The 25,423-nt window shown below is 39.6% G+C and overlaps 1 protein-coding gene across 1 annotated transcript in view; it reads left to right on the top strand.

The window, feature by feature from the left end:
* LOC108789608 overlaps nt 1-22,492 on the top strand; it is a 50,636-nt gene extending 28,144 nt beyond the window's left edge. Inside the window, exons 4-6 of the mRNA XM_018559669.1 lie at nt 9,265-9,441; nt 22,023-22,223; nt 22,434-22,492. Coding sequence (XP_018415171.1) covers nt 9,265-9,441; nt 22,023-22,223; nt 22,434-22,492 — 437 coding nt within the window. The remainder of the gene's footprint in view (nt 1-9,264; nt 9,442-22,022; nt 22,224-22,433) is intronic.
* Nucleotides 22,493-25,423: the final 2,931 nt, after the last annotated feature.

The raw sequence follows: 25,423 nt of genomic DNA on the forward strand, positions 1-25,423 counted from the left end.
AAAAATGGCTTGGCCAGCTGATTTGAAAAATGTTCCGGAGGGCTTGGCAGCGAAAGGGTTAAAGTGACACTAAACTCAGGAGTTAAATCTTAAAAATACATTCAAGTATCTTAACTATTAACAAAAAAATGTATCTTATTTGAATATCACTCAGCTGTAGATCCCCAAATCATCTCTGAATTGGTGCTGACACTGTCCTTCCTTCTGGAGAGTGGTTACTTTTGTTCCCCATGGTCCCTGTGTGTGTTGTAAAGTAGCCACTGCTCCAAGCAAAAAAACAACAGCTATGATTATATTTCTGATAATGGCCCAAGAGAACCAGTGACATGGGTGGGTAGTTATTGGGGGTGCAGACTTAAGTTGTTGTCTGGCCCACATTGCAGAGCGGAGGCCTCATGTGTCATGTAAGCTTATCCTCACTGCCATGTGAGTACCTAGCTTGTGCACTACCCTGGAAAAATGAACCAACGGCAGAGGCAAAATAAAGTATAACAGAGACTTTATCAAAATTCAAGACTACTTATTCGCTATATGTATGTATATGTATTCTTTGTATGTATCACTGAAAGAAGTGGCCCAGAGTGGAAATTTAAAAACTGCTCTGCTCCCTAAGGAAGGTTTATACAAGTAAGAGTGATAAGGTTAATGAAGATTATCATCTTTGTCCCCAGTTACCTACTCTGAGTTATCTTTTAAGGGGCCTACATGCTTAGACAACCTTTGAGGAATTTCAAATCAATAATTATTAACACCAAGTATAAATATGACAATGGTGAATACTTACACCTTCATAAACAGTTAACTAGAAAAGGATATTTATAAAGATGAAGAACAAGATGTCACCAGCACACTGTCTTTATTGGCGTCTACCGTATATGAACATCTTTATTGATGCATAGACATATTGTCACAAGGTTGGTAAAATGTCTATGCGCCCCATGTTTTGGGGCCTCAAAGAGTCCCATCATCAGGCTAAATTGAGCCTGATGGAGGGACCCTATGTGGCCCTGAAGCTACCAAACATCTTCAACATTACAGAACAAGTCCTGTTGAATGTGACAAAGTACTACTAGTTAAACCATGACCTGAATAAATGAGAACTTTCACAGGCATCTTATACCAAAGTGTGTATGGCCTTTTTATATAGAGATAAATTCAAAAACCCCATTCCAGAGGGATGGATGGTAACAAATATAACAGGTGTGAAGTGCTTGTAAAACACATCAGACATGCACCCCGCTGCAATTGCACTAAATAAAAAACACAGACTAACAGGTCTATTCACAAAAGGGTGAAGAGTTTGGAGAAGGCAAGAGAAGTGAACAACCTAGGACAACATAGCTGAACTGGAGAGTGAGCTGAATCTGAGAATTTTTCCTGCCTTCTCCAAACTCTTCACCCTTTATGGAATAACCCTGTAAATCTTGTCCAAAATGTGTTTGAAAGTACAATAACACATCAATCCAAGGTACAATTCACAGATCCTGCAATCTGCATTGTATTAAATTAGTTGAAATTGTTTTAAATACATGATTGCACTGGTGCATTTGTCTCTTAGGACAGCAGTATTTGTCTATAACAGTTTTTGTGGCAGTCAGCAATCCATGAACAGCTTATTTAAAACCAAGGAAATGTGCCACTTTGCAAGAGCTGGAATTCTATCTAGAAAGTGCTGCCACTCTGCAGTTTTCACACAGTATAGCTGCAGCCACGGAAAGAATGACTTGGCATTTTTAGGATTTTTATGAAAAGTGTCTCGAAGCACAAAAGTAAATTGATATTTTTTTCCCCTGCTGAAATGTAGGTCATCATTTCTTTAAAAAAATCAGAACAGAAAAGATATTGTGACTGACCAGTTACTTCGTAAGAACTTTCTACATTTGGTAATTTATTTTAAATTATGCATTATAAGCTGAAGTATATCTAAAGTAATGTTGAAGCTGATTTGTTTTTAAAGGTGCAGGATCCATTGTGTTCTGGTTCTGTGTTCCCTAGCTTGCGATTTATTGATCTAAATTTATTAGGCATGATGGACCTGCAGACTTTTCATACTTTAAAGATAGGGACCATCGTATCTGCTTGGGTTCAGTTCACGAACAGTTTTGCAAATCTTGATCAAAGTTTGCAGTGAACCCTATTGAAGTCTATGAGTGGTAAATCCAATTCTGGCCATTTTTGGGCTAATAAACAAGTTACTGTTAAACAAAGGAACAGGAAGCCAGACAGTGCCATGGGGGGTATGCACCAATGCAAACAAAAAAAAAAAAGCAAGACAGCATGGCTCAAACACACTGACAATATGGCTACTCTTATGACTCATAAGGCTGCTGTCTTAAAGATTCTTCATTTTGGTGGAGAACTTGAAAACGTTTCGGCCAGACATTCACAATTCGTATTCGTTTGCAAATTCCAGTGCAAATTCAAACATTTCTCAGCACACTTTGCAGCTAGCCTGCACTGCAAAAAACAAAATTACACTGTCTAGCAATTTGCATTAACAACAGAGGTTTTACTTACAACATTTGCAAACATGTGGAAACCACACTGCTGCGTCAAGGCTCCTCTGTGTATTATTATTATTATTATGGATTTATATAGCACCAACAATTTGTGCATCACTTAACAAAACAGAGGGAGACAGTACAGTTGCAATACAATTTCAATGCAGAAGTTTTAGGAAGGCCCTGCTCTAATCTAATCTGCAATCTGTGTAGCATGGTCCTAAAACTAATCTATGAAAGCCTCAATCTTAAAGCATATATAGTAATGGATAAATTAAGTGCAGGTATGCCTTGAGGTATCATTTTCCTCCTTAAAGACACAGGGACACACCAGCACAGCCCAATGACAGCTGAAGATCCCCAGTGTGTCCCCACACCAAATCCAGCAAACAGTTGCTATTTCTATTTAGTTTACTGGAATTTGTATTTGAACACACCCTGGAGTTTGCAGCTGCCATTGTGATGTGCTGGGATTCTGTTGCATCCCTGTGCTTTTAAGGAGGAATGGGCTACCTCCAGGCATGTCTGCATTCAATTCATCCATTGCTATATGGGCTCCAAGATGGAGGTTCTCATAGATTAGAGTTAGTACCATACTACACAGAGGAGCCTTGACAATGCAGTGTGGCTTCCACTTGTTTGCAAATGTTGTGAATCTAAAACCTCTGCTTTTAACAGACATTGTTAGATATTGTAATTTGTTTGCTTGTTTCGTTCTTTTTGCAGGCTAGCTAGTAAGTGTGCTGGGAAATGTTAGTGTTTTTTAGAGCGCAAAGCCCTTCCAAGTGTATTTTAAAAGCTAGTTATAAATTGTTTGGTGTGATTGCCATTTCTGTTTAACTTGCAAATTCCAGGGATTCCCCACAAACCAGAATCCAATCCTTATTCACTGGCTACTTGTCATCTTGGATATCTATAATAAAATAAATACTTCTGGACCCTGAAACCATTGATATGGTGATCCTCTTTGCCTGCACCTCCTGGAATTTATCTGAGGCACTCACAAGGCCCTTTTGTGTATGAGAACTGCCTAATCAGAACAATTGCTCTCTATACTGAAGGCTTCGATTAGTTTATGCATAGTTAAAAGCAACCCTTGGCCCAGTGCATATGGGTGTTTAGCATTGGTGTTGTTGTATGTGGAACACCACAAGCAGTTTTAGGAAAACAGCATGTTTGCAATGTTGTAACCTTTATATGACTGCCAGGACCGTAGCGAGGGCGAGGCGACTCTGGCCTCGGGCGCAGCTGCGGGGGGGGCGCAGCCAGCAGGGAGGAGTGGGGCAGCACAGCCTGCAGCTTCTTCTCTGGATCCCTGCTGCCCCCCCCCCCCCTCGCCGGCTTCAGCGCTTCACTTCTTCTCAGATCCCCGCTGCCTCTGCCCACACAGGCGGGGAGAGCAGCAGGGACCCGAGAAGAAGCTGCAGAGAAGCTGCAGACTGTGCAGAGCGGCTCAGGATGGAGAGCGGGAGGATCGGTAAATATCTGTGATATTTACTGATCCTCTGTGTGCAGAGCAAACACTGGAGCGATCAGCTGATCACTTCAGTGTTTGTAAATAAACAAATGTACTATGTGTCCCCAGTTATGAATGAACAGGAAGTGCTTTACATCACTTCCTGTTCATTTATGAGTTTCTGAATGGGTAGTAGCACTCTGTACAGAGGCTTCTCCTCATTCAGGAACCAGTTGATAGTAAATATTTTCTGAATGAATGGGAAGCCTCTGTAAAGACCCCTAATATGTCCCAGAAACCTTCCCAACAGTAAAAACAAATGAAAATAAAAAAAATTTAAAAAATAAATACATTAAAAATAAAATTAAAAAATAAGAAAAAAAAAACACATCCTGGAGGCGGAGATGGGGCACATTATGTCACATGACGCTGCACGTGCACTGCGTTGGGTGACGCCACACACCTGATGGGGGGGGTCATATTTTTTAGTTTTTGCCTTGGGGCGCAAAAGGAGCTAGCTACGGCTCTGATGACTGAAGTAAATTTCACTGGGTCTGACTGTTTATGATCATAAGATCCAATTCCATAGATTACGGTCAGCTTTTATCACAACTCTAGTCGCAACAGAGACCTAAGACAAAAGTCAGAAGCTACAAGTTCTATTGTTACCAAAAACAGACTGAACTTAAAACCCAAGTGTAAACATATATCTTCTCTTCACCTTTTTGTGTCCTTAAGTGTATTGAAACATAATGCATGGATATGAATAGCATGTCAGTGTTAACTTATACTCATCACTGCCACTGTGTACAGTCCTGCCTGGCAGGGAATGGGACCCGATTGTTCTCTTCTGCAGTTTCACTTTCACTTACAGTTCGCCTCCCCACTTCCAGCCGGTGATAGGACAATAAAAGAAATAGCACACCAATGCGATCTTCTGTCCTCTATCTGTCACGTTGGTTTTACTTCCTATCAGCTTACACTTCTTGCATTTAAAAAATTACATTTAATGACATATGAATGATCACAGAGCAGCATTTATTTGTGTCTTTTATATCTGCCTGGATTTCAGGTTTAAAGTATATGTGTATTAAAGCGTATTTGTATAATGAATACAATCCTTATACAAGAGTAAGATTGAGAGAAATGTACATTCGTTTGTTTTAGAAATGGCACTTCTACATGTTTTGTTTTCTTTTTTCATTAGTATTGAATGGCCAATGGCCACATTTTACATAGGAATATAAACTTAATTGTTTGATTTGAAATACTTATTTTTCTGGTGATATGCACATGGTCCACAATTCCTTGTTGACCCATTGAACCTTTTCTTAGCATCGTCTTTAAAGTGTAACTGTCCTTGACAATGAAAGAGACCTTCTCATTGTCTGCTCCCTTTTGGCAATCTATAACATAGTGTTAAAAAGTGTTCACATGGCGGAGTTGGCTGGAGGCAGGAAACAAAGTAGTGTGTTGTTCTGAGTGACTTTGCTTGAGTTTCCCCTTTGATTCTGAGAATGATACACTTCTATAGAAAATGACAGACATTTTGACAGGTGCAATATGCTTTGAACTGTCTTGCCACATCGTGCTTTTGTCTTGCATTTTCCCAGCAGAGTGGCACATCTCTTTGAGATGTTGCTATGCATAATGTTTGCTTTTCATCAGGTTTGATGATACCCTCCCACTCCTTTTCTGATTAGATTTAATCCAGTGCACATGAGAATTGAAGCATAAAATAGATAAAATCTGCTTCATATTTTAATCTTCATATTTGGATGGAACCTTCAAAAATACCATTAGTTTTTAATTAACTCTTTACTCAGAGTAACCAATCAATAGTAATACACAATAATAAGCAAGTATCATTAATAGGCAGCTTTAATGTTAGAAAAAAATGGGGGAATATTATTTGTGGCTTTGTAAAAATACACTCACAGATGTGAGAGAATTGTAGCCAGATCCAATGAATGAAGAGTAAAGTGACACTATTATTAGTGCTGACACTGTCCTTCCTTCTGGAGGGTGGCTACTTTTGTTCCTCATGTTCCATGTGTGTGTTGTAAAATAGTCACCGCTCCAAGCTCACTCTCGTAATGGACTACAATCTCAATACAAATTACTAAACTAAACGTGAGATTGTGGTCCATCACAGGAGTGAGCTTGGGGGGGCTACTTTACAACACACACATGGAACATGAGGAACAAAAGTAGCCCCCCTCCAGAAGGAAGGACAGTGTCAGCACAAAGCCACACATTTTATTTGGCTTTGTAAATTTTTACAAAGCCACAAATAATATTCCCCCATTTTTGTTCTAACATTAAAGCTGCCTATTAATGATACTTGCTTATTATTGTATATTACTATTGATTGGTTACTCTGAGTAAAGAATTAATTAAAAACGAATGGTATTTTTGAAGGTTACCCATGGTCCTTGTGTGTGTTGTAAAGTAGCCCCCACCCCAAGCTCACTCCTGTGATGGACCACAATCTCACATTTAGTTTAGTAATTTGTATTGAGGTTGTAGTCCATCACGAGAGTGAGCTTGGAGCGGTGACTATTTTACAACACACACATAGAACATGAGGAACAAAAGTAGCCACCCTCCAGAAGGAAGGAGAGTGTCAGCGTGAATTCAGAGATGATTTGAGGATCTACAGCCGAGTGATACACAAATAAGATACATTTTTGTTAATAGTGAAGATACTTGAATACATTTTTTTTTGGTTTTAACTCCTGAGTTTAGTGTCACTTTAAAAGAGTTTTGGTGATTGGCTGAAGTTATTTGTGCACGTTTACAGGATAAATTTAAAGATAAACTGGGCCACTTCACCTAAAGCCTTCTGGCTAGGCTCTGCTTTTTATGTGCACGAGCAGATGAGGTTTATTCATTTCTGTTGAAGGGCCATCCACAATTGGGAGAAATAATAGATTACTTTTTCATAAGAAGGAACAAAAAAACTGTCTGGCAGTGGAAGAAGGCCAACTCAACTACAAAGATTTCAGAGGCTGTGTGGCTTTGAGCAGGTTCCACTGGAAAGATAAATTGGGTTGGGTAAGTATAAGACTTGAATGGGGAGTAATTAGAAGGAAGGGTGACATTTAAAAGGATAACTGTACTTAAAGAACATTATTCTTGAAGGCTGGCCAACCAAAAAAGTATCTCGCTTTTACTAGTGATGCAACAGATTTAACCATTTGGCTATTACACTAGCCCACTTACTGCTATACTTTCTGTGTCACTGATCAGGATATCAGTAGCCTTTATTTGCATATTTGTTATAGATCAGTGACTAACATTATTTCTGCACGATGGTCGTATGACAGACAGACAGTTCGTAATGCACAGTAAGAAGTTAGCATGGGTTTCATTTCAGCAAGGCCAGTGATTATTGGGTAGTCTATGGAGCTACTAGTTCCAAGCAGGTTAAAACAGTTTTATGACTGGTCATATAAAAATTGCCTTTTTCTTAAGTAAAAGAAAAATCTTTTATAATTTCTGTTTAATTTGTCAGAAAAGTATGGAGGTATAGTTCTTATGGTATTTATTTCCCAGGGATCTTGTGGGCAGGCATATCCCGAAGCCACCTATGCGATTTCCCAGTCAAGGGATTGCAGTGGTGTCAGCTAGGAATTTGGCCAAAACTGATTTCACAATGAAATTACTGATAGAGTAATTTCACTTTTGTACACATTGAGCCAAAGAAGACATTTCAATTGTGTATTTTGAGCTTCTTTTTTTAGATGAAATTTGCCTTTAAAAATACATATTTGAAATACACATATTGGGGCAGTTTTACTTGCCAAAAGATTTGCATTTCCATCCAACCATCCAACCAGTCCTAAGCTTTGTCCTGGCAGGCAGCACAGCAAGGTTGGAGACCTGCCTTTTCTCCATTGCAGTTTAGCAATACTGTCTGGGCTCCTCCATGCCCTCAGCCTATGATTGGACTATTAAGGAGCAGCAAGACAGTTGAGGTAATCACTGTCCTCTTTTCTTTTGTCAATATGTAGCTTGTTATCACATATGCATGAAGAACATGATTTGTTGTACTGGCCCTCCCTCTTGCTATCTGTATTTCCGGGCATTATAGGAAGTTGAAATCAGAACATATTCCAGTACTTAAATTATTTGCGTACTTACTTACCAAAAAATTGTCTTGATGGGAACTATGAGGTAAGTGATTTCCACTCATCCTCAGAGTTAGAGCCGACCGGTGACAAAGAAGCTGTCATAGGTTGGCTCTATTGATCCGGAAGTGAGCGAACACATACCATCGCTCGCTCACTTTCCGATTATTTCCCTGCAGAGAGCGGTGACTTTCAGTCACTGCTCCCCACAGGGATTCCCCCCTCCCCTCTCCCATCCTCCAGCGCTGAGTTAAGAAACGGACGGGGAGGAGGCGGGCACAGTTGGCTTTGCCTCTAGATAGGCAGAGCCAGCTGTCACTCATGCAGCTGGGTGGATCTCAACAGTATTGTGCGGCGCAATAAGTATATCACGTGACCCTAAAGAGAACTATGGTGAAAAATCCCCATAGTTCTCTTTTAAACTTTGCTTTTATATTTGGCTTGAGATCAGTTTTAAATTATATGTTGATTTGCATGTTTCTGAGCAGGCCTATTTCAATTTTTATGTTGAAAATGCCTGCAATCTGCATAAGCGTTTGCACACGTTTGATAATTGAAAAGCTGAAGTTCATTTTTCCACAGAGCAGTAACAATACATGTATATAAACTTTGCCTCATGGAAGGATTGCTTCATATTTTGGCCTATGACTACTTTTTTACACTGGTAGCAGTTGGCTGAGACAGATGCTGAATATACTTGGCACTAAAATTTTTTGGTTATGAGTAGTTTTCTCTGCATAGAAAGCCAGATTATGACAATTGATGCTTTAATCTGCAAAATCTCTATTTCGTAAACTAGACCTGTCATCACAAATAAAGAACTGGATAGTAAAATAATACTTGGCTTCGTCATAATGCCTCCATAATGATGTTGGAAAAAAAAATAATGACAATTTTAATGTTCATTTTTTTATATATAATACGCCTGCCTAAACTTTTACTTTTTTTAAATTATTTTGTAGGGAGTGGGGAATGGTTAGAAGCTCTGTCAGGTTCTTATTGCCATCTATATTCCACCTAGGGAGATTTTCCCCTCACTTCCTGTTTTGGTGACAACTGGGATAGAAAGCATGGGTAAATGGGGATGCAATAAAACCTGGCTAGTACACAATACGATTTCTTTTTAAATAAGTATTTATCTGTCTCAGAAGATGATCTGTGTTTTTTTCCCCAGCATTGTCAGAATCGAGCAGCTTGGGTAAAACGTTAAGACAATCTACAGTATCTGAATTCAGTAACAGTGACCAGGATGCCTTTGATGAGCTGGAAATGTTGGCACCATACACTGGTTCAACACAGTCTTTGGAAAATGCACAGAGTGAGTCTTCTGGAGACTGCTCGTCGGATTCAGGTGTGCTTCCTGCTACTAAATATTATATGTTTATTGCACAGTTGTTGTGTATGGCAAAAGTTCATTCAGTACTAAATTGTGTTCTATGCGTAGTAAAAAATGTATTACCCTCTACTTTCTTTGACTTTTCTATGTCCCATATAGCAAGGATAACTTGCCACAAACTTGTGGCAGGGTTAAATTGCAATTCTTTTTAACTTGCAGCACAAATTCTAGTTGACACTTTTTGAATTTGTAGCAAGTCTACAGCAAGAGTCCTGCAGGTCTTAGCAAGAGCTCCGCAAGTATACAACAGTTTTGCAAAGCACGATGATCTGGAGACTTGCAATGCAGAATTGCTGTAATTGTGCAACAAAATTGTGAAGCTTGGCAAGTCTAGCAATAGTTTAGCAAGTCATTTTCAAACTTGCAGCTCAATTGCTTGCCATCTGGGATATTCTCTTTATATTTTTTTCATGACAGACAGAGAGCACCACAGCACATTTGTCTGACACTGGCCACTAAGAAGCATTCACTGTACTTTAACATGGTCTTAGCATTAGATATATTTTTTTTCACGCTAGGTGCAAATTATGTGTCAGTGTAACACTTCCACGTACCTATTACCTCTCCCAAAGATCACAATACTCTCCCTGGCAATGCCTTCATCATCTTTTCTCTCTGAAAGGATGGAATCATCTTTGTCCAGACATTATCCATGGTCACCTTCTACATCCTGGACTAAGGTGCTGACTCAGAGATGACACAGTCTGTGCTTATTTTGCCTACTGTCCTGGTGCCTGTGCTTTTTTAGGCTTTGGTCACAGCTACCTGCTACAGCCTCTCACCTTGTGACTTTCTACAATGTTGCAGTCTTATACCTGGGGAACAGAAGACTCAGGGAATGCTTCCTCCTGCATGCAGCAGATTAATAACATAATCTCAGCCTAGGCACAGTCATTTGACTTGAGCATATTGATTGACTGATGATTGATGACTGATTTTTAATGATACAGTGCCCAGCTATTGAAAAAATGATACTGATGCTGTATTTTGTGACAAGTCAGACAATGTTTGTGCGCACTATACAATTGCTGAAAGGTCCTCTTTAAAGAAGAACGCTGGGCAATTTTTAAAAATTAATTCTTGCAATGGAGCTAACCCCGCACTGCGAGGGTCAACTGCTTTGTTTGGTGTAGGTGCAAACATATAAAAGTTATACTCACCCTAACCGCCGAGCCAGCCAGCTGTCATAGCACCCACTCCAGCCTCTGTCCTATGCTGCAGTGATGGTATGTCCCTCTGCGTCCTCACGTCTACAGTATACACTGTATATAGAACATGTTGACACCAGGATCCTTAGACCGCTGCAGTGCGCGGGGAGAGAAGCTGGAAGGACCGGTCTAAGAACAAGCTGGCTCAGAGGTTTTGGTGAGTATAACTTTATTATTGTTGTACCTTGATGAAAACAAGCAGTTCACCTTGCAGTGTGGGGGTAGCCCTACTGAAGGATTAATAAAAACATTTGCCCAGAGTTTTTCTTTAAACATTCTCTGGCATTCGTGGGGTGGAACATTGAGCTGGGAAATGCACAGCAAATGTGCTCTTGGCAAATGTGACACCAGTCTAAGCTAGGCAAATGTTCTTAATAACATACCTAATGTCTTAACTGTTAAGAAAAAGTGAAAGTTAGGGACATTTACGGTAATTTTTCCTTAATATAGTAAAAAAATAAACCCCCCAGTGGTGAATAAATACCACCAAAAGAAAGCTCTATCTGTCCCCAAAAAAGGGTATAAAATTCATTTCAGTAAAGCGCTGCATGACGGAATAAATGTCAGTTAAAGTACCGCAGCGCTGAATACTGAAAAATGGCCTGGATGGGAAGGGGGTTTAACACCGCGGATGTCAACTGGTTAAAGATGTGTGGAAGATGCTTTAGTCCAGTTTAACATGAGAGTACAAAACAGACAGAAGAAAACAAAAGACTGCGTTACTTTGCCAAGTCAATTCTCAGCCTGTCTCCCTCTGCTGGCTCAATAGTCACTAGAACAGAATTATTTGGTGAAAAGAAATGTCATTTTAAAATCATGCTGTGATATTTCTGTCTAGCAAGATTTGCCTTTCAATCATTTTTTTTTACAATGCAATTAAATAGTTAAAAGTGTATTTCCACTTTTGGCATAACACCTACTTAATATTTACATGTTCCCATTAACATAGCATATCTTAAAAACAATGAAACATTGCTGCTTAGCTTTTAACTTGCTTCCAAATCCTAAGTAGTTTTCTCTTTCTATCTAGGGGACTGGTGAGTTATGATTACCAAAATTAACCCTGTTTGTACTGTGCTGGCAGATTGCGTTATGAGTTGTTAACTAGATTTCTGTCACCGTCTGTCCTAATAAAGGGTTGACTTTTTTTTCTCTTTCCACCCTGATACACATCTCTCCACTCGGCTCTTAGCAGCCAGGGATGCTCTGGTCAGCATCCTACCCAGCTCCTGGCAACCAGTTACATCATCCAAGAGCATCCCAGGTTGCTAAGGATCAGGCAGGGAGATGTGTAAGGGTTATACACATCTCCCCACCTAGTTTTTACCAATCAGAGTGGGCAGGATGCTGACCAGAGCATCACAGGTTGCTAAGAGCCAGGTGGGTATATGTGTATGGCCCTTACACATCTCCATGCCCAGCTCTTAGCAACCTGGGACACTCTGGTTGGCATCCCAGCCAGCTCCTGGCAACCAGTGATGTCACTGGTTACCAGGAGCTGGGTGGGACATCAGGGGTGCAATTTGTTGTAGATAGACCTCTGGTTGAATATCTCAAGACTTGGGTGATACATTCTATGTTAATGAACTTAAAAAAACTGTCCCTCAGTATGTCCCTTTATTGTACATTTCATTGTCTAAAGAACAATAGGAGCCTCTTTTAAAATTCTGTGTATGAACCTGCTCCAAAGAAACAACTAATAAGGTAGGACATTTAAAAAATATATATTTTTTCAGTATGCTGTGTGATTAGGAACACATAACAAATATATAGAGGGTGCTTGACTACAAAAGATGAAATACATGTTCAATAATATTCAGCATCTCTAGTTGCAACAGGGGAGAAGAACTCCCAAGCAAATATGAAATGTTGGTTCTGTGTCATGACTGATGCAAAGTTCACTGCCAAATAGATATTTTCAGGAAGCATGTGAGTCCCGGAGGAAAGATACTGTAGTTCATATACAACCCAGGCAGCTCAAACATAACTCACATTTTTTTTTAGGTTATGCTTAAAGTGACTCTGTTTTAACCAATCATTATTCCAAACAGGAATGCCTGGTAAATAAGCTAGTGAATAGTTAGGCCACTTTGGCTGATGTTCGCTACAAAAACCAACACTTTCAGGACTATTGATCTCCTTGATCCCCACTGCACACAGCGGTTCCTCTCACTGACCTTCACATCACTACTCTGTCCTCTATTATCCAGTACTGGCTGCATAGCCTTAATCTAGGTAGGTTTACTTATAGTGACAACAGTGTATCATGCCTGACCAATGTCAGCACCACTGGTTATATTCTCCATCAGGAGCTAAAGTGTAAAGGTGCCCATACACCTTACGACCATTGCAAGACTTTTGTCTTGCGATGGTCATAAGCTTATTAAAAGCTTGTACGATCTGCCTATCTTGGACAGGGAGATCGTACTTGCGATCAACGCAAGCCCGCCCATGAGGGGCGGGCTTGCGATGACCGCAATGAGGGGCGGGCTTCCGATCACTGCAAACATGTACACACACTGGCCCGTTCAGCAGTTGTCGAACAAGCAGGCCACGATTCTCGGCGGGTTTTCAAGCCTGCTTGTTCGACGGAAGACGTGCGACCGTACAGTAGAAACGGTCGCACGCCTTCCATACACTGTACGATTATTGTACGATCGCGGGATTTACCGTGATTCTCGTACGAGAGTCGAACAGTGTATGGGCACCTTTAGTGTGACAGCACAGGAGCACAATCAGGAGACCTCATAATAGAAGGTGTCTTAACAAGGACTTTCATGACAGATTTACCAGTAATTCTTTTTATGAAAGCTGCAGGTTTAAAAAAGTCTGAAAAGAACTGTGTAAATTGTATCACTTTAATTATAAAACTGATTGATTGGGTTAAGAACTAGAAACTTTAGGCTAGGTTCACACCAAAATACATGTGTTAACAAATGTTGCTGTGCAGTGTGTTAATCTGCCATATCATTCAATGTGTTGCTAAGAATTACAGTCAAATAACTGGAATGGCAAAATGTAAATACACTCAGCAATGCAGCAAACAGGACCTTTACACAACTGAATGTAACCAAATGCATTGGCTTACTGAAAAATAAAGTATCTTCTCTTGCCTCTGCAGCTTTTTGTGTTTGAAAAATTATTTCCATGCATGGAGGCATATTTATTGTAGACAAGCGAAGCCATTAGCCTTTTTCACCCATGATCAGGGACAGATTTGCACTCTCTGGTGCCCCAAATTCAGGTTTCTTACTGCGCCACTCTCCCCGCCAACCCCCCCTCCCAATGGAAAATAGCAACCAGGTGGCGTGGGCGGCAGGATATTGTTTTACCTTTTTCTTCTTAATTTTTTTATCACTTTTTAATTTTTTTTAATTGTTATATTTTTTTTAAACTTTTTTTACATTTTTATTTATCTTATTATCTTTTACTTTTTTATTTTCTAATTGTTATTCTTATTATTGTTTTAATTCTTACTAATTTTATAATTTTTTTTTACTTTTTATCAATTTTCCATTTTTTTTAATTTTAATTTTATTTCTTTCCCCCTAACTTTATTGCTATCACACAGGAGCATTTGGAGGTGACAGGTTCTCTTTATTGAACCTGTCACCTCCAATACACTGTTCTGGCTCTCCTGTGAAAGCTGAGATGGGAAGGCTGCAAGTGCAGTTCTCCTGTCTCAGTGTTCACACGGAGCAGAGCGGAGAACGGAAGTACTCCTGTCTGCTCCCCACTCTCCATCCTGAAATACTTTGCCATGATCCTGGGTCCCCCAAAAGAGCAGGGGACCCTGAAAACCACAGCTAGGAAGGAGGCGGCCAGCGGGGACAGAGGCAGCCGGTGGCGGGCCATGGAGGTGGGGTGGCAGGAGGGACGGATCTACAGGCATATCACTTGTACTAAACGAGCAGGGCTTAGTGTAGAAAAAACTATCCGCCCCGCAGCTGTGCCGCACCTATACTTCCTGCTGCCCCAAGACCAGGCCTCGGTGGCATTGTGGGAAATCTGGCCCTGCCTATGATGGTAGTCTACAAAACATTTGTAGAAAGGTCATGTAAAGCTCGTATACACAAACTAAAAACATGTGCAAGAGTTTTAATTTCCCCAAAATACTGCAATATTGTTTCAAGATGAATTCTAGGCAGATATAAAAACACAAATAAATGCAGCAATGACATCTTGAAACTTTTTTTAATGCAAGCTCTGTAAATAACTGAATATAACTTGGTATCAGCCTCTTGCAGTCCCTGTACAGAAGGCTAAAGTGTGAGAGAAAGAAGCAGTACAAGGAGTCATTCGGTTCATATGCTGACAAGAAGCATGCTGATAGAGAGAGCAGAGTGACAGAGGGATGAGCTCAACACTGTGCTGCTTCTTCTTTCACTTTCCAGTCATAGGCTGGGGCGGGTCTAGGATGACCCCCAAGAAGATACTGCCCACCAGACTAAGGATATCTAGTGACACCAAAAGGTACTCTGGGAGAAATCACTGGATTACAAGTGAATATTGTAACAAAGGTTGTGTTACGTTATCTTTTAATAGGCCATTCATTTTTATCATGTACATTTTGGCTGGAGTTCTGCTTTAAGGGCCTGTAAACACTTGAATAGGGAGAGAGGGTTTAGGGCTTAGGACATCCATGAGAAAAAAAAAATAGAACAGACTGCAGACTCACCAGTCCCTTTTCACTATTCCACAGTGCAGGATCGATAGGAGCACATGCTAACACTGGGCATTTAAGCAACAGCTCAACAGGGATAGGCATGAGATCTTCAGTAGGAGAAAAACCCGACTTGTTCCTGAGGTCCATTCTATTCCAGGCACCACCAGCAGCCATCAGCTTCCCAGGTTCTCCTCCTCAATCAGTATTAGGCCTCCTATAGGCTTAAGGCCTAGCAATGCATTTCCCGTACTTGAACATTCCCACCCCCAGGCCTAAGCCTAGGCGGCAGGTTGAAACTCCAAACAGACTGGAACTAGACTGAGCACATGGCAATTCCCCTAAGTATATATCACTTTCCCAGCATGCACTTCTGGTCATTAACCCCCAGTGATTGGCTGGTGAGCCACACACACACACTCATAATGTCTTCCCATTGGATGTCCCACACTGCAGCAGAGTCACACCTCACTCAAGCAGGTACAATCAATGCTAGAACACCTGGAATTAACCAGATAATGCCAACTATAATTCAGCCAGACTGACTACAGTTCTGGCAACACTAAACTTCTAGTAGCCACTCCACAAAAGGTGGTAGGGGCTACACTTGCCTAAGCATTTAAAATATGCTCACACAGCGCAAAAATAAAGAGTTTTGAAAATGTTTATAAAATGCTATGCAGTGCAGGCCTATTATTTCAAGTGCTTCTGATGGGAACTAGTCACATTTACCATTTAAATGGAGCAAAGTGCAGTAATCTATTACAGCTAATCAGAACTCAACTTTCAATGGACTGGCTTTAAGAAAGTAAAATCCAGCTGTTTGATATGGGCTATTGCAAATTACTCATTGTTTTTTGTTCTTTACTTTGTCTTTTTGAACTAGCCAATAATGTCAAATTTTTATATCTTATATACAGTATGTGCAGATTCATAACAAATTACATTTTTTTGTTACCTTAAATTAATATAATTTAAGATGGTCTGGGTAGTTTCTGATTTGTTTTTTTTCTTGGTTGAGTTTTATCAGTGCATTTCAATATCTTGTTCGATTTTTTTAGATCTGATTTATAATCATGAGTGGCAGTCACAGTAAATCAGAACCTTTGAACTAACCTCTTGGTGGTTAGTTCAAAGTTGCATCTCTATAGTCTCTCTTAATGCATTATATAATTCCTTAAAGAGAACCAGTCACAAAAGACTTATGCAGCAATCTGAATATGCAAAAATCTCTATAATTTAGGGCTTGCTTCTTTATATTAGGTTTGACTCATCAACTTCACAGTCAGGGGACAATAAGTTTGATGGCTGTTGCTCTGGAGCTGCAGCCCCTTTCCTTCCAATGTGTAAGCTGTACTCCAAGTGTCCGCTGGAGGCCACCATGAGTATGGCTTACCTTTAAGAATAAACAGGGCCGTGGTACATATGTGCAGTATAAAAAAGAGGCGACTGGGAGGTTAATGGAGGAAAGATCACTGGATAGGGGAGGGAGATCAGTATTATCCCAGATTGGCTGCACTTATCGGAATGGGGGGGATTTATTAACTGACAACTTCGACAAAGGTAAATTTGTCTTTTAAACAGAAAAACCGTGTCTGTTCTGCTTTGGGCTATAACTTTATTTGACTTCATCTATTAGTTCCACCAAATGAAACCCCCCTTTCCAAGGAGAGGGTCCTTACTGGTCAATGATGCAGTCTACTAACAGAATATCTTACTTTGCGTGACCTCATGGATAAGCTATGTTCAACTGTGTTCAGTCTAAGTCTAGGATCCGAGGGGCTCCACAAGGACTCAGAGATTGATTTATAGACATTTTTGGGGTCTCAACAAGTTCACTTTAAAGAAAGAAAAGCCTCTTATTTAATAAAAAAGCAATTAAGAAATGACAAAAGTACAGTGGAAGTTATTGTATTTAGATGTTGCTTAAGATAGACTATGCAATCTAAGCCTCTCATTAGGAGGAGTGGTTTAATGTGCTCCCTTTACCTTCTGCACTAATATCAACTGCTCATAAATGTGAATAAGCTGTTACCTTGTGTACCTGTGAACTGAAGAACAGATAGAGCATCTTGTCCTTATGTGAGGCCAGCTGCTGCTTATTACTAAATGTAATAGACTTTGCAGAGTGTGCAATCATCTGTATAGCATTTAGTATGCTTTGCAGAACTTAGGAAGTACCTAAAAAAAGATTAAAAAAAGCACAAGTATGTTTGTAAAAGAAAAATAAATTGTAAGCAACTTTGTCTGCTAATGCTTAACATTTCTTAGTAGACTGCTTTTTATGCCACTTTATCTTGGTATGATTTAGATGAAATTAAAAGAATCAAAGGGTACAAAAAGTCTATTTACCCTGGGTACACCAATAGAGGAAGCCACCTTTAGGCCCCATTCACACCTAGGCGTATTGTAATATGCGCGTCTGTCGCGCGACCGTCACGTGGTAAAAAAAAGTCGCGCGACCGCCGCGCGATTCCAAAGGCTACTTGGCAGTATCCAAATGGAAAACGCCCTACAAAACGGCCCAAAGTAGTCCCGGGACCTTTTCAGGCGTGGGCCGTTTTGTAGGGCGTTAGGGACGGGCGGAAATACGGCGAGATGGGAACGAGGGCATTGACTACAATGCAATTTATATTTTTGACCGTTTTGTAGAGCATTCGTCGAGCGTAGAACGCCCTACAAAACGGTCAGGTCTGAACGCAGCCTAACAAGAAAGCAATCGTAGCAGATATGCCGGTGTTGGCTGCAATGTTGATGAAGGCATATTCCATTGTTGGGTGGAGAGTAAAGCAAGTGTGGCTTTAGACATGCTAGAAACATGGCAGCTTGTATATTTGCTTGTTTCCAAAATTACGAGGGTATTAATAAAAAGGCAGATAACTGCTGGGTAGCCATGCTGTTAAACACTTGCCATCAAGCCTAGATGTGAAGATTTAAACCCTTCAGAAAGGTATACTTTTTTATCAGGTTATGTCCTGATTAATTTGCAGGAACCGTTGTGCCGAACAGAAAGAAATACTTCTAGAAATGAAGCCTCTTTGCTCTTCTTTGTTTCATTCCTTTGGTTCCTCTGACAGGTTTCACGAGATTAGCAGCTCTGCCAGTCTCTTCAACTGATATGATGCAATTTTGTTTCAGGCACAGTGTTGAGCTATCTCACAACAGATAAATAGTTTGACAACAAAGGTGGGTAACTCACAGGTGGTACTTCAACATACACGTCTTACAAATGAACATATTAAAAAATAGGAGACTAGCTACTTTGCAGCTTAGCTGTGACTGGGCATTTGTTTGGGAGGAAGTTTGGCACAGATAAAATATTGTGGCAATTCACAAACTGATTACACTGGAACACTGGAATTTTACAGCACAACACATTTAGCTACTCGCACAGGTCATCAGCCAAGGGATTCTCCTGTGCACTTGGACTTTGACACCTCTGGGCAGCTAATTATTCTGTTGTGCCCAACCCTGCACAGCACTTGTACATTATGCTGACCACTGAAAGAGGGGCCAATCTAATAGAGCAGGCACACTCGCCAGATGCCTTTTCCCAGTGAAATTACTGTAGAAAACTTGAAAATTAGTTTATGATGAGCTGGAGAAGTTGCTTGGAAAAGCAGAGAAACATCTTCAATGTTACATAGCAAGTCCAGTTGAATGTGACTAATTAGTAGCTATTGTAGCAGCTATTGTTTAGAAACATTAGAAACTGACTTCCCTCATAGCTCCCTATTACATTAATACAAGTGAGTTCCCTATCCTTTTCCTTGTACTTCTTTTTGATGTTGTTGTTTTAGATACTACTTAAGTCTTGCAAAATCAAACTACAGCATAGGTGTAACACTTAATATATGTTCCTCATCTTTTTCTACTTACTCCTGAGTGACATTTCCCTCATGGGTCACATACAGCAACATGATAAGTTTAAAGTTTAAATCTGGGCACCTCTTAAGAAGGCCTCAGTAGGTTATAAATATCAGCTGCCAATCACAGGACTAAAAGGTGTGCTCTATGTTTATTTTTATTTTTTCTTTGGTGCATAATGTAAATGTTATTAGCTTTCTGCTGTTGATAGCACTGTCAGTGGGCGGGTGTTCTGCTTCGATAGAGGCAAATTACTTGTTTACTAGCCCAATGGGTGGGGCATTTGTACAGGTCTTCTATGTAAATATGGCATTATGTAATTCCATTATTCTTTTGGAAGACTTGATTTGCATGCATAAAACTGCACGTATAGTACTTTGTCTTTATGATCCCTAAATAGTGGATAATATCTAAAACCAAAACCTTAATCTGCACAGATATCACACCCACCAAAAAATAGAAATGCCCCAAAACACATCCTTTTTTTTTTTGCATAGCAAATAATATAGTAATTAGTGTGTTGCTGATAGTGGGTGGTTACTTGACAATAAAAAAAAAGTTAAAAAGGATTGCTACATTTCAAAACACATAACTTTTGAAGTACAGGGCAGGTAGAAATGTATGTTTCACTTGCTTAAAGCTTTACAGACCCGTTTACAACCTAAAGAGTCATAGAGGTTGATTTACAAAAGACAAATAGGCTGTTTGCTCTGAAAGGGAATTTTGCACTTTGCAGGGGAAGTTTTCCTCACTTGGTAATTGTGGTGAGATTTCAAAGAATACCCAATCATGTGAAAAATAAAATATAAAAACACAGTATTTTAACTTGCATATTATTGGATGACAAAAGTCAGCAGAGCTTCACCTCATTAAGTAAACCAAGGGGAAACTTCATTTGCAAAGTGCAAATTCCCATGCAAAGTGAACAGCCATTAGTAAATCAACCCCATAATATCACAGTAGCCAAATCATTCTAAGGCCCCTTTCACATGGATGTGAGGGATCCATCTTGTGATGGAGTTAAAAACTAAAATTACTGGACCCATGTTGGTCTATGGGGAGTCGGATGTAAAAGGATATGTGCCTGTTTTTACCAGATTACCCCTCATCCGCCACGATCAGGTCCACCAAAACAGAACTCTGTTCCCGCTTGTTTTTTTGTACCTGGCCAGGGTCACGGGTACTCGCATGTAATCAGACGCTAATAGACTTGCTCTAGGATTCTGATCAGATCTATCTAAAAAACTGACAGACGTACCTGTTTGGAATGCCCATGTAAAAGGGGCCTAAATCACAAAAAAAGAGTCAGAAAAACTTTGTTACAGCCTGCACTGCTATTACATTTACAATAACAAATGCTGCTGTTGGTCGATTGAAAAAAAAAAAAAAGAGATGTCTGAAGAAGATGATAACAAGAAGAAAGCAACATCAACATCACTGTAGGATCTGGCCAGAGCTGCAGCAGTAAGCTGATTGAGGATGATTAGGATTCAGAAGAAAAAGGGGATTAAAAAGTCATGGGGAAGCCCTCTACAGCAGTGCTGATAATGTGAGCTCTGAGAATGTGGACCAGTAAAAAGAGCAAGCTATTTGTCCAGATGAGAAGGCTTAGGGAAACCCTAAGATGTATTTGGCTTGATGTACAGGCGTTGGCACACACAAGCTTCTGCAGTGCATTTACATAAAGGTTTAAGTCTTCTGAAACAACTGTTCTTATTGGCTGTGGGACAAAGTAGAAAAAGCACAGGTAAGCCTAGGAATCATGGAACACATTATGGGCAAACCTGTTGGATGTCATAGCAACATCAAAATTGCACTGACCTTTTGCTGCAAAATACCATGCCCCAATAGCCACCAGTATTGCTTGGAGTCAAACCCCCCCCCCCCCATGGCTGATCTTTCCCCATTACTGACTTACAATGCCTTCTTCTGCATAATGCACTTCTTCTGTGTCTGCGTGCGGAGGTGACCATCTTGGTAGAGGAGCAGGGCTTTTTTTCCTGTCAGAGCATCTCCTGATGACTGATAGTTGAATAATAAGGAATAATAAGGAAGCAGAAGGGAGAGAAAGCACATATTCACAGAATAAATGAAGTAGAAGCACAGAGATCTGCTTCCTTTTCAGCAAGAACAGTGAGTAGCACGGAAGTGACATCACCAAATCATGCCTCCAAATCTTGTACAACTAGCAGCCAGGAGGTGTGTTAGATCTCACTATAGCAGATATACTGCTATGAGGCTGCAGGAACAGGAAGTACACTCATTTGTACAAGGAATTCAAGAAAAGGTAGATTTTCCGGGGTACTACTTAGGTACAATTAACATTTCTAGGTGTTCCTTATTAAATGGTTAATCTACACAAGGACCATCCCTACCCTATATGCTGCCTGAGGCACTAGAGTGGGGGAGGCCAGCTCAGTGATATCACCAGTTGTCAGGAACTCGGCAGGATGCCAGCCAGAGTGTCCCGCTCAGCATTCTGGTAAATGATGACGTCAGTGAGCGGGGTGGGAAGCCAGATAGAGTGTAACAGGTTGCTAAGAACTCCTAGTAACCTGGGATACCATGTAAGCCCCTCTGCCACCCCCCACACCTGCTGCCCCCTAATGAGATGCTGCCTGAGGTGACTGCCTCAGGCTTCTTCATTATAGGGATGGCCTTGATCTTCACTTATTGATTTCAAGCCCGTGGTTTTCAACATTGTTCAATATAGTAATGGCGAAATCACACTGATAAAACATGCAGTTGGTAATGAATAAAAAGAAAACAAATATTAATGAAACATGTTTTTATTTCAGATATTTGCAAATATACTGCTTCCTTAACTATCGGTTTATCTGATCCAGAAGAATCTCTTGCAGACTTACGACTTTCATTGTTAGATCATGCATACGATCGAAATGTCGACTATCATGAAGAAAAAAGTACAACATGGGATGATAACGGGGTAATGCACTCACAAAGGAAAGTAAAAGAATTCCTAGCTCTTTCTACAGAAGGTATTATGACATTCTATAGTCAGTGTGTAGGATCAATCTTATTTTATTTAAGTATTTCACAATGTAACAACAAGATAGTAATATACATGTTCTAAAAGTACAAATTATAAATCTAATATCGTCCTTTAATCATTTTCATGTGATATTAATTTAATAGAGCACAAAGTTCCAATCTGTATGCCATGACACTCCTATATCTCATAATAACAGAAGTGATGCGTCACCTCCTTGCTGCCTTGACCCACCTGCAGTGGACAAATCTTCATTGACACTGGAAATAAAAAATGCAGTAATTATTACATGATATGCTATTGATATGCTATATTGATCTTGTAAACAGTCCCTGTGTATATTTGAAATCAACATACGTTTTTTGAATTGATGAATTATCTTACATATTTTTGGGGGACCTTGTATAAAATCCTAATTTATAACAATTACGCTAATATGTAACCTTTCTGTGATGTTACTAAGTTGATTCACCTTGCTCATGGTCAACTTTTTCACTAGGCCTTCTCCATCCCACGACACCTGAACTCCAGGATGCAGTTGCTACTCAAGATAGATATTCATACAAAGAGGAAAATGATCATCAGCATTCCTCCACAATAGTAAGTTCCATGCATGAAACAACACCATTTACAGGATGCAGTACCTTGATTTATGATTACAGTATACTCAACAGTAATTACTTTTACAAGAGAGAATCACGTTTTCTAGGGAATTATTTTCCCACTATGTATACAGTATATAATACTCATTTGTTTATAATAATTAACCATTGTCTTCTTTCTGCTCCATACTAAAAGCTGCATTCAGACAGGTCTCAGTGACCATCAGCAGGTGCTTGAAAATAGATGTCATGGTAAAGCTTTGTTTGTTACCACATTCCTGTTGTTGTTACTTCATTCCTATGAATCCTATCTCTTTCCTTGGAAACAAACAGCAGTAATGTGATTTTTAAAAACACATTTTTAAGTGGCAAAAGCAATTGTTTTAATCACAATATCATAATATATGCAATTTGAATACAAAATAGTATTAGGAAATTCAAATTTAATACCAGATGATGATTGCATCTGTTCACTCAATGCATACATGGCCTTAGAAGCTTTTCCTATAAGAAAACAGTGTTAAACATTGCTGAAATCAGAGCAGTAGCTTGTAGCCTGAGCAGAGTGCTGAAAGAATATGTATCCCACTGTCAGTAAACTAACAAATATTATTAAACATGGTATGAGCTGCCACACATTGCAATTATATCTAAATTGCTACAGTCGGCAGAAGGTGCAGTTTAAAATAAAATGAGATTTAAAAGTCATCTAAGCCCAATAACAAAAATGAAATACTGTATACCACAGTGTATTATTCTTTAGATGTTGTGGCTGTATTTTACTTTGTTTAGCTTTTTTTCCCTTTATTTTCATCTCGTGATCCTGCCAGCAACACATTCCCTGTACTTCGGTGACAATGCTTACTCAGAGCAATGTTTCTATGAAAGAGCAGAGTTGTCAACCTCACGCAGGACAAAACACCAACCCCTCTCTTCATCTCTATTACAAAAGTTGGTTGTAGTTCATGAAAGAGAACTGGGCAGGACTAATAATTCTGTTTGATAATATACTTCATAGGTCACATGACATTACTGGAATATTAGCAGGAAAAACAAGGTTTTTTTTTCTGCTTATTGAACAGATGCAACAAAATTATTTTAATGGTATATTTGCATTTTGACACTTCTGTCTAAGATGATAATATCACTGCAATGACAACTCAATTTGTTTTAAACATGGTCCCTTCTAATTCTGGTCACATGGTATTCATATTTTAATGTGATGGTGTTATTGTAAGATAAAAATAATAATAATACTATTGTAAGATGCTGATGTAAGAAGTAATGGTGTCTAAAGGGAAACTGTCATAATGTGTGAATGTGAGGGTCTATCATTATTTAAGATGATGGCAAGCTCAAGGCCATGTTTTTTCTATGTTTAAAAACCTGTGACCATGATGACTAACGCAAAATGATTGGCTTGTCTTGTCAATAAAAGGCGAAACAGGCTTTTATTGGCTTTTTAGATCGCATTGGACTGTCACAGAAATTCCCCTAGCTGCTCTCAGAGCTGTGCTTGGTGTTATCATATGGGCTAGTGAATAATTATTAACAGGTCTCTCTGGAGGTCTCTCTACAGGGATGCCAGTATGAATAACTGAGGTTACCAGATGGCTTCAGGTCAGAAGGGACAGATGAGTGAATTTTCATTAACTCACAGTTTATTGGATTATGTAATGCAATTACCCATAAAGGTGCCTTTACTATTAGTTATGGTGGTTATTGACCTATACATCATTCTAATGATACACACAGTGGACTTTCAGGAAGTGCTTGTATATATATGATAAATTGGGCTTGCATTGTAATAGAGTGCTTGTAATTTGCATATAACATATACATACATTGCATACATTCATAAAAAAAATTACAGGTACATTATTACATACAATAAATCAGTACATTAATGAACATATATCAATTATCTATCTATCTATCTATCTATCTATCTATCTATCTATCTATCTATCTATCTATCTATCTATCTATTTATCTAATATCACATTTGATCGAGGACATAGGTTTAAAAAATAGTCATTTGGCTGCACACTTTAAAAGTGTCTATGGCCAGGGACACCCCATCCGACTGGCCTCTTGTAAGCAGGCAGCTCTGATGTCACTACCTCAGCATTGCCTTTAGTATGAGGCCTTAACTAGAGACAAAGATAGACTTGTCTCCACCACACTCGGGTCCACAGTTTGGTGGATCAGTGGAGTGGAAATGCTGCATTTATATTGCCCAGTACACTATCAAGAGCCAGCCCACTGACTGTCTTCATACAGTGGGTCCTTGGGAGCAAATCTTGTGCAGTAGAACTACAACATGCTAATGAAATGTTTACATAAAACCTTTCCATTTGGGAGGGAGCTTGGCATATACAATTTTTAGTGTCTGGAGTTCAGGATTAAACGGTTCAGACTCCTGCAGCATTAGGAGAAAAGGATATGCTTTTCGCCCTTTGCCTTTTTGACACTGAAATGTGTCCCTGTCATGGAAAGGTCAAGCACTGGACAGCCATGCAATGGAAAGGTTTTAACAAAACACTTCAGTGTTAGTACTTTTTCCCAGCCCACCATTTATAGCATG

This window comes from Nanorana parkeri, unplaced genomic scaffold (genome assembly GCF_000935625.1).
Source record: "Nanorana parkeri isolate BGI_ZX_2015 unplaced genomic scaffold, ASM93562v1 scaffold411, whole genome shotgun sequence".
NCBI classification, from domain to species: domain Eukaryota; kingdom Metazoa; phylum Chordata; class Amphibia; order Anura; family Dicroglossidae; genus Nanorana; species Nanorana parkeri.